This window comes from Somniosus microcephalus, chromosome 11, assembly GCF_052327205.1.
Source record: "Somniosus microcephalus isolate GS21.2 chromosome 11, FLI_Smic_1.0, whole genome shotgun sequence".
Taxonomy (NCBI): domain Eukaryota; kingdom Metazoa; phylum Chordata; class Chondrichthyes; order Squaliformes; family Somniosidae; genus Somniosus; species Somniosus microcephalus.
This window is the reverse complement of record NC_140997.1, coordinates 143,750,056-143,769,759: the sequence shown is the minus strand read 5'-3', so window position 1 is coordinate 143,769,759 and position 19,704 is coordinate 143,750,056. Positions and strand designations below refer to the sequence as shown.

General features: G+C 45.1%; 1 protein-coding gene across 1 annotated transcript in view; it reads left to right on the top strand.

Annotated features, from left to right (window-relative positions):
* Positions 1-4,700: 4,700 nt before the first annotated feature.
* The window catches only part of LOC147110927 (protein SSUH2 homolog), a 132,428-nt gene continuing 117,424 nt past the window's right edge, over positions 4,701-19,704 (top strand). Inside the window, exon 1 of the mRNA XM_086001341.1 lies at positions 4,701-4,819. Within this exon, the coding sequence (XP_085857467.1) occupies positions 4,795-4,819 (25 nt within the window). The 5' untranslated portion in view covers positions 4,701-4,794. The remainder of the gene's footprint in view (positions 4,820-19,704) is intronic.

Genomic DNA, 19,704 nt, shown 5'->3' with positions numbered 1-19,704 from the left:
TGGACAGACAGTGGACTTTTGTCGAGCCAGTGCTGATATGTGAATAAAAAGAGAGACTTGCATTTATATAGCATCTTTCATGACCACCGGACGTCTCAAAGCGCTTTACAATCAGTGAAGTACTTTTGAAGTGTAACCACTTTTGTAATGTGGGAAACGAGGCAGCCAATTTCCGCACAGCAAGCTCCCACAAACAGCAATGTGATAATGACCAGATAATCTGTTTTTGTTCTGTTGATTGAGGGATAAATATTGGCCAGGACACCGGTAATAACTCTCCTCTTCTTCGAAATAGTGTCTTGGGATCTTTTTCGTCCACCTGAGAGAGCAGACGGGGCCTCGGTTTAACGTCTCATCTGAAAGTCGCCACCTCCGACAGTGCAGCACTCGCTCAGCATTGCACTGGAGTGTCAGCCTAGATTTATATGCTCAAGTCCCTGGAGTGGGATTTGAACCCACAACCTTCTGACGTAGAGGTAAGTGTGCTACCCACTGAGCCACAGCTGACACTGAATAGAGTGTAATGCTGACCTTTGGGGGCCAAATGCTAATAGTTAGCATGTGTGGAGCTAGGAGGTTAGGCGATGCTGGGAAGGGAACTAGGACATGTTTTTTTTCCCCAAGGGTGAAGATACAAGGTTTTGGAGACAGGCGAGGGGGTGTGGATGGTGTTGGGGATGAGGAAGTGGCTGGAAAGAGCCTTGTCAGTGACCGTGGCTTTAGAGGTGAAGGCGACGTGCATAATGAGAGGAGGTTGACGTGGGTGGGAGAGCTGATGTGCAGTGTGAGGTTAAGTGCGGACAGGAAGTCGGAGAAATCAAAGAAGAGGGGGTGGGGTGAGTATAGCAGTTGCTGAAATATAGTACGTTTCACCATGTGAATTCTCTTTATGCAAGGTGGACTGAATAAGCATTCTACTGAGACAAGGCACAGGCTTTGAACCAATGGATGGCATATTTACATTTAATACATGAGTGAAAATATGCAGTTTTCATGACGAGAACATATATTCCAGCACCCGCCTCAGTTTATGAAAATAATAGACAAAACATGCTTTCTCTCCAAACATGGGTCATAAGACAAAAGTCCATTTATACCAGCTTAACCCTTCAAAACTAAGTTGAGCTGGGCTATAAGATACAGACATTCTTTGTCTGCTGATTGCAAAATCCACACAACTCTTTTCAGAGAGACTGACTCATGTCCAAGAGCACTTGCCCCCTTACAACAGTGAAAAATCTTGGCACACATCGATTTAACCCCTTTCATATTGATCTAGCAGTACACAAATATTAAGTTGAAAAATGCAATACAGGCAACCTAAGTAAAAATCTATTGATATCCACAAGAGGATCGACAATTGAGTAATAGAGCACTTATTCATTCCACCTTCCGTAAAAAGGAGCATTCACACGGTGGAATGTGCCGTTTTCAATACCTACTATGCAGAGTAAGAGTTCACTGCTATGATCCCTCGGTCTCACTAGTGTTTAATTAGATATTGGATAGAAAAGGTGCACTCTGGATTGTAGTGCATGCGAGGTCCAGTTACAGGAGTTACAATTGATGCTGAACCCGAGGGAAAGTCTAGCATAGAAACTCAATATCTGTGACTCCCTTGCTCTGCTGAAGTACTGATCTTTGCTGTGCTCAAATGCAGACAGTACATGACCCAGGGAGACTGAAGAAAGAGGGAGGGCAGAAAATAATGTTTGCAATATTAAGCTTTATTTATCTCAGCAACTAAATAGCTCCATGCGCTAGTCCTTTGCTACATTTTGTGTCCATTTTTTCCTTTTTCTCCCTCTCCAATTTCAAAGGCTCTGACTCTGCGGTAGGACACCATATACTGGCAGCCCTCCAGTACCTGAACATTCTTCCCGTATGAACCAGGCAGTGAATTTCAGCAGCTTGTTCAACTTTGGAGGGCTTCACAATCACAAATGGTGCAGTTTTAAAGGGGGTGCAGGAACAGAGAGACCTGGGGGTGTAAGTTCACAAATCTTTGAAGGTGGCAGGACAAGTTGAGAGGGCTGTTAAAAAGCATATGGGATCCTTGGCTTTATTAACAGAGGAATAGAGTACAAAAGCAAGGAAGTTATGCTAAATCTTTATAAAACTTTGGTTAATCCTCAGCTGGAGTATTGTGTTCAATTCTGGTCACCACACTTTAGCAAGGATGTCAAGGCCTTAGAGAGGATGCAGAAAAAAATTACAAGAATGGTTCCAGGGAGGAGGGACTTCAGTTATATGGAGAGACTAGCGAAGCTGGGGTTATTCTCCTGAGAGCAGAGAAGGTTAAAAGGAGAATTGATAGATGTGTTCAAAATCACAAATGATTTTGATAGAGTAAATAAGGAAAAACTGTTTCCACAGGCAGAAGGGTCTGTAACCAGAGGACACAGATTTAAGGTGATTGACAAAAGAACCAGAGGCGACAAAAGGAAACTTTTTTTACGCAGCGAGTTGTTATGATCTGGAATGCACGGCCTGAAAGGGCGGTGGAGGCAGATTCAATAGTAACTTTCAAAAGGAAATTGGATATATACTTAAAGGGAAACAATTTACAGAGCTATGGGGAAAGAGCAGGGGAGTGGAATTAAGTGGATAGCTCGACCAAAGAGCCGGCACAGGCACGATGAGCCGAATGGCCTCCTTCTGTGCAGTATCATACTAGGATACAATCAAGTCCTCATCTGATGTCTACACACCTGCAGGGATCACTGGTTAACAATCAGGAGTAGGGAACCCTGCCTATCGTTTACCCTCCATATCTTGGGACACTGAGGCTGATTGCAGTGTCCATACAATATATGAACAGGAACAGGAGGAGACCATTCAGCATCTAGAGCCTGTTCCACCAGTCAATCAGATTGCAGCTGATCTACATCTCAACTCCATTTACCTGCCTTTGATCCATATCCCTTGATACCATTTCCTAACAAAAATCTGTCAATCTCAGTCTTGAAAATTTCAATTAACCCAGCAGCTATAGCCTTTTGGGGAAGACAGTTCAAGATTTCCATTACCCTTTGTGTGAAAAAGTGTTCCCTCATTTCACTTCTAAATGGCCCAGCTCTAATTTTAAGATTGTGCCCCCTTGTTCTGGATTTCCCCACCAGAGGAAACAGGTTTTCTGTATCTACTCTACGGAATCCTTTCATAATTTTAAACATCTCGATTCGATCACTCATCAACCATCTAAACTCAAGGCAATACAAGCCACGTTATTGCAACCTGCCCCCGTAATGTAACGCTTTAAGCCCCTGAGATCAGATAACTCAGCTCAGAGCAGGAATTGAACCTAGGGTCTTCTGTGTGGCTCAGTACCGCACCAGGCAGTGTTTTATCATTTTCACTTGATTTAACTGATGTTGAAATTGTACAAGGCATTGGTTGCATTTCCCCATTACAGAAAGGATATTCAAGCCAATGATACAAGGTACGAAAGATTTGATTCATTGGGGGCATTTCCACTGAAACACAGAAGGTTAAGGAGAATCTAATGGAGGTTTTCAAAATTCTGAAAGGTTTTGAGAGGGTAAATAATGAAAGACTGGTTGGAGAATTGGTAACAAGTAGACAGAGACTGAAGATCATCACTGGAAGAATGAAAGGGGAAATTTAAAAGAAAATAGAAAGACTTGCATTTATATAGTGCCGTTCACGACCACCGGATGTCCCAAACCACTTCACAGCCAATAAATTGAAGTGTAGTCACTGTTGTAATGTAGGAAACACTGCAGCCAATTAGTGCACAGCAAACTCCCACAAGCAGCAATGTGACAATGACCAGATAATCTGTTTTTGTTATGTTGATTGAGGGATAAGTATTGGCCAGGACAAAATTAGAAACAAAATCATACAGAGAATATTAGAACATGGACTTTTTCCACAACTGACTATTTAAACAGAAACTAACATTGTAAAGGGAGTTATGTTAAGTACTTGAAAGGGAAGAATATAAAAGGATGTGGGGGAAACGGCAGGGAAGTGGGATTAGAGAAGCCAGCACAGGGCAGATGGCCTCCTGTGCTGTAGTAGATACACAGGACCATTAGGGGAGCTGTTAATGTTATTATTCGAATATTGGAGACTTGCTCTTTCAAACTACTGAAGCCCACTTCAGTGAATGTTCAATAAGGGAAGGTTTCTGTTTGGCAAGTAGAACATTTCCCGTTCACTCCCGTTGACCAAAATGATTTTAATTTCTGTAAAAAGATCAAACCTGTACCAGAAATAGTCCAGGTAACAACAGGTATTGGGAGTCTGTAAACTTTTTAAGTAGTTTTAAAGGAGTGTTGTCTTAATCACACTTTTTTGTATGTGGAGGAAGACAAGAGTCCGCCTGATTTTTCTCACCGTGATGGACTTTGTTTGATTTACAATATAATGCTTGAATGGAAAACAGGTTTATCAAAGGTTCGTTATGGAGCAGCCAGTCCTGAATTTCCTGTAGCTAGCGCATTATATTCTAAAGGATTAGTGTCTGTGTTTATCAGAGTGTTGGGCAATCCTCGTATTTTATTCTTGAAGAGTAGGAGATTACTTCCATTGTGTTGGCATCACTCTCAATTGATGCAATGATCCACTAAGCTGCAGTTTAGGAGATTGCATCGTGTGTGCGTGAAACAAAATGTTTGACAATGTTTTCAATGCCCCTTTATTTACTGCTCAGTGCAATGCTAATGTTCTGCTGCCGAGGGGAGGGGTTCGTGTTCGTCATTCGTTTCCCGTTCCTTGATGGTTTATTGAGATCCCCCTTTTCGACATGAATCTTTGAGCTGGTAAATTATGGATCCCCAACAAGCACAACCATGTAAGTCAACTGTAGTTTATTAAACTCAATCTCTGCCTTGTATCCGTGAAAATGCATGTGTTATCGTTAGTCCTTTATGATCTGCAGAGCCGCTTGAGAACTCATTAATATCCGCAGAAGGCTGTCAGACCGAGCAACAGGCTTTTCAGGGCGTGATATTTTGCAAATATTTTTCACTGATCCAAAGAGAAAGGTTCTGAATATGTCTCTAACGCAAGGAGAACTGTTACTGAAGTGGTTCGGGGGTTGCAATTAAACTGATTCCCTGGGTTTTGGAGCAGGGTTTTTAGGTTTGAACGAATGTCGCCGCGCCCAGTAAACAGTTGTTGTAAAATGACGGATTGTGTATCGAATTTCTTCTGGATCTGGCTGTGTGGAATGGGAAAGCCGGATTATATCTCCTGGCAGGAGTCGGCGAGATTTCAACTCCTGGGTCTCATTTTTAGGTTTCCACCTGGAGGGTAAGGTTAAAATCGGGCATAAATTTTCAAATTGGGATTCTGGAACCCCAGTGTTCCACAAAGGAATCCCAGTGGGCCCACAAGGTGGTCTGATTTTAGAGCCTCTCTCATCAGATTGCTGCATGTTCTGTATTTGTTGAGTTACTCAACATTATGTCAGTTACTGTTAATGCAAAAACAATTTTTTAAATAATTATCATTGTTTTCCTTTGGGTCATTGACACTGGGGTAAATGTCTTCAGCGCCTTTGGGCGGTAATCTGGCAGAGCGGGTCGCCTGTCTCACTTTCATTCCATTGACTTAATTTCCATTGAATGAAAATCGTTTAGATTTTACGAGTTTGCGATATTCTCCGCTAAATTACTGCCCAGTGAAGACAAAAATTTATCCCATTGGAATTTAGGACAGTGATGCCCTGAGAGTGTGTCAGTATTTTCAGGGGGGGATCCCCGGTCATGTGGCAGTATTTTCAGGGGCGTCACAAGCATTGTTCGCCCTCATTTTAAATTTGGGTGCGCAGTCCCTTCAAAGTTTCGCGCATGCATGAAATTTCTCATTGCAACAGCACCATGGAATGGGGGGGCCATTCAAGAGGGGGGTGTAGTGTATGTAACGTTCCACCTTTAAGAGAACTATTTTAAGGGTTGCACTACTTTATCTTGGCTGCTGTATACTGTAATACCGGTGGTGACCACACCGGTATATAAGTGCTGTGTAATGATTTATTGGGCAGTTCCGCCCTGACCTTCGACTAGTAAAGACCTGTTAATTTTTACTCTTGTGGTCTGTGTATTAATTCCCAGTATAACACACAGACTTAACAGTTTGCACGCTACTTTCTTGAGCTCATGTTCTACAATTTTGGCAATGTAGTTCAATATCCAGTTAGCTTTGTTGATTGCCGGTCTGCATTGTTTGGGCAAGTTAGCATTGAATTTATTAATAGTCTTCTCTTTCAGCTTCTTCCTTAACTTTTCCAGCACCTTGCTAGTGGTAACTGTCTGAGCCTGTCAGCTCTGGATCTCAGGGGTTGCTCCAGGGACCAGGAGAAACACCCACTGCATTGTTGTAATTATAACAAAAACAGAGAGACTGCATTAGCTGGGGATTCCCGGTGTTGGAATCTGGGTTAAACTGCAAAAAGTTTCACCAAACAAGTGGCACAGCGTAGTAAAGAATGCTGGGAATTCATCATCCCACATGAGCTGTTCTAGGGGAATGAGGTTTTAAAATTCTCCCGTAGAATTGTATTTCTCAGTAATACCCTGCTGTTACTGGGGCCAGAGGAAATTTTATGAAAACACATTTTTTAAAAATAATCAAATTATTTTGTATTTAAAAGCTTTGAGACTCTTCAAAGTGTCAAAAGTGATAAAGAAAAAGGCAGACATTTCATGCTGGTTTTTTTCTGACCCGAAGCCAAATATTTACAATTTGCAAGCTATCTTCATCTCACAGCAATTAAACTCTGATTGACTTCAGGCTATGGTTACTTACAGCAATTAGATGTTATGGCATTAAAGGGACAGGCCACCTTAAACATAGCTCCACCAGCAGCAGTATAATCATACACGCTCCTGTAGCGATTCGTGTGCATCACCACTAAATAATCGAGTTCGACTTCGACGAACTATAAATAAGTTGTTTATTTACAAGAACAGACTAATTACATCAGGTAAGATTGCAGGTAAGATGGCTGACTGTAGGAGCACGGTGGTATAGGTCTTGTCCCAGCGGGGACTCCACGAAGACTCACTGTAGGAGCACTGCAGAGAGCGTGATGACGTCATCACGCTCTGCTGTGTGTTCCCGCGCTTTGGACGTCACGTGATCGCGTCGCCGCGTTTGCCCGCGCTTGTGGCGTCGCGTGACCGCGTCGTTGCGTCAGCGCGTCTCCCGGTATGAAGACTGGCCTTTAAGGCCGAGGTTGCTAGGTCGGGCTGTGCCGGTACTTGCTGCGGGAGCGGAGAATCCCTTCGCTCCCGCTTGCCGGCTGATACAGCCGAAGTCTCGATAGGCCGGGCTATGCCGGCGGCCGTCTTGGAAGCCCGAATCGGGCCGGCGGCCAGTGCGCATGCGTCGTGTGACGTCAGCGCGTTAGGTCGGCGGCCGACGCGCATGCGTCACGTGATGCGTGACGTCAGCGCGTTAGGTCGCCTCTTAAAGGGGCAACGGCCCAACAGGTAAGTTAAAGGGGTAACAGCCCTAACTGGTAAGTAATACAATTAAGTAAATTAAATACATACAGTTAGGTAAGTTATACATGCATAAATAAGTTAAACTAAAGAAAGGTAAGTTATACATGCATAAGTTAAGTTAGAGAATTATGTATCTCAATGTAAAGGACAACCCGTGGGACCGCTACACTCCAGTGATTATAGAACTGTGTATCTTGAGAATCACCATGGGAGATCCCCTAGAAGTTAAAAAAATGACTAATAGCAAATTGGGAAGTGGAAACCTACTGATAACAACGGCAGGATTTGAATATCACCTTGCTTGCGAATTTGAAGATCATGGGTTTGTTGTCCCGAATTCACTGTATCTATTGAGCTAGTAATAAGTAGTCAGCTCAACAACAGTTCAACAATTATGGTTCTTAGTTCAGAGTGTCAAATGTCAGTCGGACTCAATAAGTTGCATACATTCAGTACTTTATTGGTTAACAAGTTGTTTGAATACCTTACAAGGAAAATGACACCGGGCTCACTTCCCATGTGTGACAGCTTAAAACAATATTACCCGTTTGAAAGTTGATCAGCCTTCACGTTGTAGGATACCAGCAAGTCCCGGACTTGTGGCTCCTCCCTTCTCGAGTGTGATTCCTAGGTTGTCGCTGCTAAACTAGCTCTTGGCTCCCTTTTATACTACCTATGTGCCCCCCCCCCCCGATAAGACCATTTGTACAAGGTTCCTGTAATCCTCTTGACAGTTAGCTCACAGCTTCTGTGATCATCACAACAGAATGGTCAAAGCGTGCCATGTGCAGATTCGGCCATTTTGTCTGAGATGTGTCCATCCTTAGCCAATCGGTATCCTTGGTCATTTAGGGAATTCCAGAGGTCCCTTATTATGTGATTTGCAACTGCTCAACCGTTAGACTAGATTGTCACCCTTATCTTGAGTTAATTATTGTCATAGACTCAATCATCCTGCAAGCTTGTCATCTCTTGCAGGCCTGTTAACTATGTTATTTGAGCAGCCCCAGGCCCCCGGCTTCAAGGTTTTGTTTATTTGAGATCTCACTGTTGCTGCAGTTTTCGCAGTCCTCAACCATTTTCTAAAGGCAACCATTTTACACAATTCACCAGTTCATATTTCTACAATGAGTTCAAACCCCATTCCAGGACTTGAACACATATTCTAGGCTGATGCTTACGTGAAGTACAGAGGGAGTGCAGCACTGTTGCAAGCACTGTCTTTTAGGTGAGATGTTAAAATGAGGTCCCATCTGCCCTCTCGGGTGGACATTAAAGATCCCATGGCACTACTTAAAGAAGAGCAGGGGCGTTTCCCCAGCGTCCCGGCCACCATTTATCCCTCAACCAACAAGGCCAAAACAGGTTAACTAGCCATTTATCTTATTGCTATTTGTGGGACCTTGCTGGGTGCAAATTGGCTGCTGCGTTTACCCACATAACAACAGTAACTGTGCTTCAGAAGTGAGAATGTGAAAGTCAGTTTAACATCTCATCCAAAAGACGGCACCTCCGACAGTGCAGCACTCCCTCAGTACTGCAATGAAGCGGCAGCATAATTTATGTGCTCAAGTCTCTGGAGTAAAGCTTGAACCCAAGAACTTCAAACTTACAGGCGAGCGTGTTAATACTACAACAAGGCTGACATAATTAAGTTCAACATCTTCTTCAGTTTGTTTCCGTTGATCTGTATTAGTTTAAATTGAAGATACCAAAGATGTCAACCTGAGTGCAGATTCAGGACTTACAAAGCCCAGCAGTATGAGCTACAGGATTGCTGCAGTACCCTTGCTTAATGACTGTGTCTAACTCCTCCCTCACACATTCCAGCTCAGTAGCCTCCCCCAGCAAAGTTCCAGACCATGTCCTTTAGGAGCTCCCCTGAGGGGCCCCCAGATTTACAGGAAATCATACAGAAAGACAGCTAAGGTAACAGAGAAAGCAGTTGTTACAATTATCTTCAGTGCCTCTGGGCGTGTGAGCGAGAAACAAAATTAGCCTGGGGTCTTGTTCCTGATCACCCCCAGCAGAAAAATGGAGGTGATACTACTCCGTGGTTAAACAGCTTGCGGCCTAGGCTGTACGTAAGGAATGGGCATGTGGGCAGGATAGTAGAGGATTGTCAGCGCCCATAGAAATGTATCCCAGTGAGTTCTTGCCTTGTTGAGGAAATTGGGAGAAATTTTTTTAAATAACCATTTATAACAGACACTGTGGCCGGGATCTTATATTTTGGGGCATGTTGGGGGTGGGACAGCTGCCTTCCAGGTTCTAGTCCTGACCCCAGAGACATCCGACGCAAAGACGCTATTTTGCGTCAATTGGCCTTGTTAAGCCCGCCCTGCGGGCTTGCCGGCCAATTAAGAGAAAGCCGGTGTCAGATGATTTTTTCAGTGTTTGATAGCATTGAGGTGCTGCAAACACAGACGATCACTGCACAAAGGTGAGCTCTTGCTCCCAGGCTCTCCAGTGACTTTCTCCTTAGGCTAAAATAGATGGCAGCTGCAGATGAGGTTACAGAAGCGATCTGTCACTGGCGAGAGAGGTTCTCCCAATGAGGTGGGACTACACAAGCACTTCAAAACGGATATGATATAATTGGGATTATGGAGACATGGCTCCAGGGTGACCAAGACTGGGAATTCAACATCCAGGGGTATTCAATATTCAGGAAGGACAGGAAAAAAGGAAAAGGAGGTGGAGTAGCATTGCTGGTTAAAGAGGAGATTAACACAACAGTAAGGAAGGATATTAGCTCTGATGATGTGGAATCTGTATGGGCAGAGCTGAGAAATACCAAGGGGCAGAAAACATTAGTGGGAGTTGTATACAGACCCCCAGACAGTAATGCTGAGGTTGGAGATGACATTAAACGGGAAATTAGAGACGCGTGCAATAAGGGCACAGCAGTTATCATGGGTGACTTTAATCTACATATAGATTGGGCTAACCAAATTAGTAATAATACTCTGGAGGAGGAATTCCTAGAGTGTATACGGGATGGGTTCCTGGACAAATATGTTGAGGAACCAACTAGAGATCAGGCCATCTTAGACTGGGTATTATGTAATGAGAAAGGATTAATTAGCAATCTTGTGCGAGGCCCCTTGGGGAGGAGCGATCATAATATGATAGAACTCTTCATTAAAATGGAGAGTGCAGTAGTTGACTCAGAGACTAGGGTCCTGAATTTAAATAAAGGAAACTACGATGGTATGAGGCACGAGTTGGCTAGGATGGATTGGGGAACGTTACTTAAAGGGTTGACGGTGGATAGGCAATGGCAAACATTTAAAGATCGCATGGATGAACTACAGAATTTGTTCATCCCTGTTCGGCATAAAAATAAAACCAAAAAGGTGACTCAACCGTGGCTAACAAGGGAAATTAGGGATAGCATATGATCCAAGGAGAGGACATATAATTTGGCCAGAAAGAACAGCAAACCTAAGGATTGGGAGCAGTTTAGGATTCAGCAAAGAAGGACAAAGGGATTAATTAAGAGGGGGAAAATAGATTGAGAGGAAGCTTTAAGGGAACATAAAAACTGACCGTAAAAGCTTCCATAGATATGTGAAGAGAAAAAGATTGGTGAAGTCAAGCGTAGGTCCCTTCCAGTCAGTATCAGGGGAATTTATAATGGGGAACAAAGAAATGGCAGACCAATTAAATGCATACTTTGGTTCTGTCTTCACAAAGGAGGACACAAATAACCTCCCAGAGATGTCGGGGAACATAGGTTCTAATGAGAGGGAGGAACTGAATGAAATCAGTATTTGTAGGGAAATGGTGTTAGGGAAATTGACAGGATTGAAGGCTGATAAATCCCCAGGGCCTGATAATCTACATCCTAGGGTACTTAAGGAAGTGGCCCTAGAAATAGTAGATGCATTGCTGGTCATCTTCTAAAATTCTATAGACTCTGGAACAGTTCCCATGGATTGGAGGGTAGCTAATGTAACCCCAGTATTTAAAAAGGGTGTTAGAGAGAAAACGGGGAATAATAGACCGGTAAGCCTGACATCGGTAGTGGGGAAAATGCTAGAGTCCATTATAAAAGATGTAATAGCAGAGCACTTGGAAAACAGTGACAGGATCGCACAAAGTCAACATGGATTTACAAAAGGTAAATCATGCTTGACTAATCTACTGGAATTTTTTGAGGATGTAACTGGTAGAATAGATAAGGGAGAACCAGTGGATGTGGTGTATTTGGACTTTCAGAAGGCTTTTGATAAGGTCCCGCATAAGAGATTAGCGTGTAAAGTCAAAGCACATGGGATTGGGGGTAAGGTACTGTCTTGGATAGAGAACTGGTTGGCAGACAGGAAACAAAGAGTTGGAATAAAAGGGTCTTTTTCCGAGTGGCAGGCAGTGACTAGTGGGGTACCGTAGGGATCGGTACTAGGACCCCAGCTATTCACAATATATATAAATGATCTAGACGAGGGAACTAGATGTAATATCTCCAAGTTTGCAGCCGACACAAAGCTGGGTGAGCGTGTGTGCTGTGAGGAGGATGCAGAGAAACTCCAGTACGATTTGGACAGGTTGGGTGATTGGGCAGATGAATGGCAAATGCAGTATAATGTGGATAAATGCGAGGTTATCCACTTCGGCGGCAAAAACAGGAAGACAGATTATTATCTCAACGGCAATAGACTGGGAAAAGGGGAAGTGCAATGAGACCTGGGTGTCCTGGTGCACCAGTCGCTGAAAGTAAGCATGCAGGTGCAGCAGGCAGTTAAGAAGGCAAATGGTATGTTGGCCTTCATAACGAGAGGATTTGAGTACAGGAGCAAGGATGTCTTGCTGCAGTTGTACAGGGCCTTGGTGAGACCACACCTTGAGTATTGTGTGCAGGTTTGGTTGCCTTATCTGAGGAAGGATGTTCTTGCCATGGAGAGAGTGCAGCGAAGATTCACCAGACTGATACCTGGGATGGCAGGAATGACTTATGAGGAGAGATTGGGTTGATTAGGCTTATATTCGCCATAATTTAGAAGAATGAGAGGGGATCTCATTGAAACTTATAAAATTCTAACAGGACTAGACAGACTAGATGTAGGAAGGATGTTCCCAATGGCGGGGAAGTCCAGAACCAGGGGTCACAGTCTAAGGATAAGGGGGAAGCCATTTAGGACTAAAATGAGGAGGAATTTCTTCACCCAGAGAGTGGTGAACCTGTGGAATTCTCTGCCACACAGGGCAGTTGAGGCCAATTCATTAAATATATTCAAGAAGGAGTTGGATATATTTCTTGAGGCTAAAGGGATCAAGAAATATGGGGAGAAAGCAGGGACAGGGTACTGAATTTGGATGATCAGCCATGATCTCATTAAATGGCGGAGCGGGCTCGAGGGGCCGAATGGCCTACTCCTGCTCCTATCTTCTATGTTTCTATGTTTCTAAAACTTGTCACCTACAGAAAATTCTAAACACATTAAAAATGGCTTTCCCAACTTTTTCTTACCTCTGCAACTCACCAGTGTCCCATTGGTTCCTTCACACCACATCTGCAGCTGTCATCTGTACACTAACATTACAGTAGACCCACAGCACACCACACTTATCCTGGCAGGGTTTCCCGACGTCGGGAAGCCCACAGTAGATGTAGCAAAATTGGAAAAAGCCTCTTAACTGCCGGTGAACTACCTGTTAACAAGCAGTTAAGTGGCTATAATCCTCTTCCCGCCGCTACGAGTTGGGTGCCTGCGCAAATCGGGGACACGACTCCCAGGAAGATTGATTGGATGTGGGTTGGAAGCGGATTCGGGACCCGCTTCCAATATTTTTGATTTTGCCAGCAGTCCCACCTCCAAACCCGCCTCCTCAGGGCTGGTAAAATCGAGCCCATATATATATCAAAACCGTCAACAGTGGATACAGAAAAATCATCATCACAAGTTTGCAACTGTCTGATAAAGATACACTGATGCTGGGTCTATCTCCATATAGGGGCACTGATAGTGGGAGTCTGTGTAAAGGGGCACTGATAGTGGGACTCCCTGTAAAGGGACACTGATACTCTCTGTAAAGGGATACTGATATGGGGACTCTCTGTAAAGGGATACTGGGACTCTCTGTAGAGGGGCACTGATACTGATACACACTGTAAAGGGACTCTGATACTAATACTCTCTGTAAAGGGACTCTGATACTGGGACTCTCTGTAAAGGGTCACTGATACTGGGACTCTCTGTAAAGGGGCACTGATACTGGGAATCTTTGTAAAGGGACACTGATACTGATACTCTCAGTATAGGGACACCGATACTGGGACTCTCTGTAAAGGGACACAGACTGGGACTCTCTGTAAAGGGACACTGATACTGAGACTCTCTGTAAAGCGACACTGATACTGGGACTTTCTGTAAAGTGACACTGATACTGGGACTTTCTGTAAAGGGACGCTGATACTGATACTGTAAAGGGACACTGATACTCAGACTCTCTGCAAAGGGTCACTGATACTGGGACTCTCTGTAAAGGGACACTGATACTGGGACTCTCTCTAAAGGGACACTGATACTGGGACTCTCTGTAAAGGGACACTGATACTGGGACTCTGTAAAGGGACACTGATACTGGGACTCTCTGTAAAGGGACACTGATACTGGGACTCTGTAAGGGGACACTGATACTGGGACTCTGTAAAGGGACACTGATACTCACTGTAAAGGAATACTGATACCGATACTCTCTGTAAAAGGACACTGATACTGGGACTCTCTGTAAAGAGGCACTGATACTGGGACTCTGTAAAGGGACACTGACACTGGGACTCTGTAAATGGACACTGATACTGGGACTCTCTGTAAAGCGACACTGATACTGTGACTTTCTGTAAAGGGACACTAATACTGGGACTCTCTGTAAAGGGACACTGACACTGGGACTCTGTAAATGGACACTGATACTGGGACTCTCTGTAAAGCGACACTGATACTGTGACTTTCTGTAAAGGGACACTAATACTGGGACTCTCTGTAAAGGGACACTGACACTGGGACTTTCTGTAAAGGGACACTGATACTGGGACTCTGTAAAGCGACACTGATACTGCGACTTTCTGTAAAGGTGCACTGATTCTGGGACTCTCTGTAAAGCGACACTGATACTGGGACTTTTTGTAAAGGGACACTGATACTGGGACTCTGTAAATGGACACTGATACTGGGACTCTGTAAATGGACACTGATACTGGGACTCTCTGTAAAGCGACACTGATACTGTGACTTTCTGTAAAGGGACACTAATACTGGGACTCTCTGTAAAGGGACACTGATACTGGGACTTTCTGTAAAGGGACACTGATACTGGGACTCTCTGTAAAGTGACACTGATACTGGGACTCTCTGTATAGGGACACTGATACTGGGACTATGTAAAGGGACACTAATACTGGGACCCTCTGCAAAGGGACACTGATACTGGGACTCTCTGTAAAGGGACACTGACACTGGGACTCTGTAAATGGACACTGACACTGGGACTCTGTAAAGGGACACTAATACTGGGACCCTCTGCAAAGGGACACTGATACTGATACTCTCTGTAAAGGGACACCGACACTGGGACTCTCTGTAAAGGGACACTGATACTGGGACTCTCTGTAAAGGGTCACTGATACTGGGACTCTCTGTAAAGGGTCACTGATACTGTGACTCTCTGTAAAGGAACACTGATACTCGGACTTTTTGTAAAGGGACACTGATACTGGGACTCTCTGTATAGGGACACTGATGCTGGGACTCTCTGTAAAGGGACACTGATACTGGGACTCTCTGTATAGGGACACTGATACTGGGACTTTCTGTAAAGGGACACTGATACTGGGACTCTCTGTAAAGCGGCACTGATACTGGGACTTTCTGTAAAGGGGCACTGATACTGGGACTCTCTGTAAAGCGACACTGATACTGGGACTCTCTGTATAGGGACACTGATACTGGGACTCTGTAAAGGGACACTAATACTGGGACCCTCTGTAAAGGGACACTGATACTGGGACTCCCTGTAAAGGGACACTGACACTGGGACTCTGTAAATGGACACTGACACTGGGATTCTCTGAAAAGCGACACTGATACTGTGACTTTCTGTAAAGGGACACTAATACTGGGACTCTCTGTAAAGGGACACTGATACTGGGACTTTCTGTAAAGGAACACTGATACTGGGACTCTCTGTAAAGCGACACTGATACTGGGACTTTCTGTAAAGGGGCACTGATACAGGGACTCTCTGTAAAGCGACACTGATACTGGGACTCTCTGTTTCGGGACACTGATACTGGGACTCTGTAAAGGGACACTAATACTGGGACCCTCTGTAAAGGGACACTGATACTGGGACTCCCTGTAAAGGGACACTGACACTGGGACTCTGTAAATGGACACTGACACTGGGACTCTGAAAAGGGACACTGATACTGGGACTCACTGTAAAGGGACACTGATACTGATACTCTCTGTAAAGGGTCACTGATACTGGGAATCTCTGTAAAGGGTCACTGATACTGTGACTCTCTGTATAGGGACACTGATACTGGGACTCTCTGTAAAGGGACACCGACACTGGGACTCACTGTAAAGGGACACTGATACTGATACTCTCTGTAAAGGGTCACTGATACTGGGACTCTCTGTAAAGGGTCTCTGATACTGTGACTCTCTGTATAGGGACACTGATACTGGGACTCTCTGTAAAGGGACACTGATACTGGGACTCTCTGTATAGGGACACTGATACTGGGACTCTCTGTATAGGGACACTGATACTGGGACTCTCTGTAAAGGGACACTGATACTGGGACTCTGTATAGGGACACTGATACTGGGACTCACTGTAAAGGGACACTGATACTGGGACTCTGTAAAGGGACACTGATACTCTCTGTAATGGGACACTGATACGGGGAATCTCTTTAAAGGGACACTGATACTGGGACTCTCTGTAAAGGGGCACTCATACTGGGACTCTCTGTAAAGGGGCACTCATATTGGGACTCTCTGTAAAGGGACACTGATACTGGGACACTCTGTAAAGGGGCACTGATACTGGGACTCTGTAAAGGGGCACTGATACTGGGACTCTCGGTAAAGGGGCACTGATACAGGGACTCTGTAAAGGGACACTGATACTGGGACTCTCTGTAAAGCGACACTGATACTGGGACTTTTTGTAAAGGGACACAGATACTGTGACTTCCTGTAAAGGGGCACTGATACTGGGACTCACTGTAAAGGGACACTGATACTGGGACTCTGTAAAGGGACACTGATACTGATACTCTCTGTAAACGGACTCTGATACTGGGACTCTCTGTAAAGGGACACTGATTCTGGGACTCTCTGTAAAGGGACACTGATACTGTGACTCTCTGCAAAGGAGCACTGATACTGGGACTCTCTGCAAAGGGGCACTGATACTGGGACTCTGTGTAAAGGGATACTGATACTCTCTGTAAATGGACACTGATACTGGGACTCTCTGTAAAGGGCACTGATCCTGTGACTCTCTGTAAAGGGACACTGATACAGATACTCTCTGTAAAGGGACACTGATACTGGGACTCTCTGTAAAGGGACACTGATACTGGGACTCTCTGTAAAGCGACACTGATACTGGGACTTTTTGTAAAGGGACACTGATACTGTGACTTTCTGTAAAGGGGCACTGATACTGGGACTCACTGTAAAGGGACACTGATACTAGGACTCTCTGTAAAGGGACACTAATACTGGGACTCTGTAAAGGGACACTGATACTGGGACTCTCTGTAAAGGGACACTGACACTGGGACTCTGTAAATGGACACTGATACTGGGACTCTCTGTAAAGCGACACTGATACTCTGACTTTCTGTAAAGGGACACTGATACTGGGACTTTTTGTAAAGGGACACTGATACTGGGACTCTCTGTATAGGGACACTAATACTGGGACTCTCTGTAAAGGGACACTGATACTGGGACTCTCTGTAAAGGGACACTATTACTGGGACTCTGTATAGGGACACTGATACTGGGACTCTCTGTATAGGGGCACTGATACTGGGACTCTGTAAAGGGACATTGATACTGCGACTCTCTGTATAGGGATACTGATACTGGGACTCTCTGTAAAGGGACACTGATACTGGGACTCTCTGTAAAGGGACACTAATACTGGGCTCTCTGTAAAGGGGCACTCATACTGGGACTCTCTGTAAAGGGACACTGATACTGGGACACTCTGTAAAGGGGCACTGATACTGGGACTCTGTAAAGGGGCACTGATACTGGGACTCTCGGTAAAGGGGCACTGATACAGGGACTCTCTGTAAAGGGACACTGATACTGGGACTCTCTAAAGCGACACTGATACTGGGACTTTTTGTAAAGGGACACAGATACTGTGACTTCCTGTAAAGGGGCACTGATACTGGGACTCACTGTAAAGGGACACTGATACAGGGACTCTGTAAAGGGACACTGATACTGATACTCTCTGTAAGCGGACTCTGATACTGGGACTCTCTGTAAAGGGACACTGATACTCAGACTCTCTGCAAAGGGTCACTGATACTGGGACTCTTTGTAAAGGGGCACTGATACTGGGACTCTCTGTAAAGGGACACTGATACTGGGACTCTCTGTAAAGGGACACTGATACTGGGACTCTGTAAAGGGACACTGATACTGGGACTTTCTGTAAAGGGACGCTGATACTGATACTGTAAAGGGACACTGATACTCAGACTCTCTGCAAAGGGTCACTGATAGTGGGACTCTCTGTAAAGGGACACTGATACTGGGACTCTCTGTAAAGGGACACTGATACTGGGACTCTCTGTAAAGGGACACTGATACTGGGACTCTGTAAAGGGACACTGATACTGGGGCTCTCTGTAAAGGGACACTGATACTGGGACTCTGTAAAGGGACACTGATACTGGGGCTCTCTGTAAAGCGACACTGATACTGGGACTTTCTGTAAAGGGGCACTGATACTGGGACTCTGTAAAGCGACACTGATACTGGGACTTTTTGTAAAGGGACACTGATACTGGGACTCTGTAAATGGACACTGATGCTGGGACTCTCTGTAAAGCGACACTGATACTGTGACTTTCTGTAAAGGGACACTAATACTGGGACTCTCTGTAAAGGGACACTGATACTGGGACTTTCTGTAAAGGGACACTGATACTGGGACTCTCTGTAAAGCGACACTGATACTGGGACTTTCTGTAAAGGGGCACTGATACTGGGACTCTCTGTAAAGCGACACTGATACTGGGACTCTCTGTATAGGGACACTGATACTGGGACTCTGTAAAGGGACAATAATATTGGGACCCTCTGTAAAGGGACACTGATACTGGGACTCTGTGATGTGCCTCAATAATCCCGAGACTCGATGTTAGCGAAACAGAACAAGGCTTTTATTAACTTAGAAGATAACACGCAGTGGAGAGAGGTATCTTCCATCTGGAGCTCTGCAGTACTGGATATGAGGCCAGACTGAGCTGGCTTACATAGAGGCCAGGTATGGGCGGAGCCCTACACACAACACATTCCATACATTCCAATATACAATACTGAGGAGAAACCTGAAACCAACCACAGTCACAGGCAATACAATGGTAAGGGGAAACCTGAAACCAACCACAGTCACAGGCAGTGATGAATGGAATATTTCATCACATTCACCCCTTCTATAGATTTAGTCTGTTCGGGGGTTTGGTAGTCCTCTGCGACCGAAGTGGCTGTTGTGGTGTCGCGAGTGTCGGCTGGGTGTCCCCGGTGGCCTCCTGGGTCTCTGCCGGGGGTGCCGCCAGGGTTGTTGAAGGGGTAGTTGGTGGGGGTGCCGTTGGTCGATGTTCTTCCGGGGGTGATGAAAGAGTAGTGGGTGGGTAAGAGTTGCTGTGGTCGTTGTTGCTGCTATTGCCGTGGTTGTTGTCGTTACCGGCTGGGGCGACGTCTTTTATTGACACGGTGTCCTCCCTTCCGTCGGCGTGCCGGACATACGCGTATTGGGGGTTGGCGTGGAGTAGGTGCACTGGCTCCACGAGAGCATCCGTCTTATGGCCCCTCACATGCCTTCGCACGAATACCGGACCTGGGGCGGAGAGCCATGACGGCATGGATACGCCTGAGGTGGATTTCCGGGGAAAGCTAAACATTCGTTCATGAGGCGTGGCATTAGTGGCAGTACACAATAGCGACCGTATCGAATG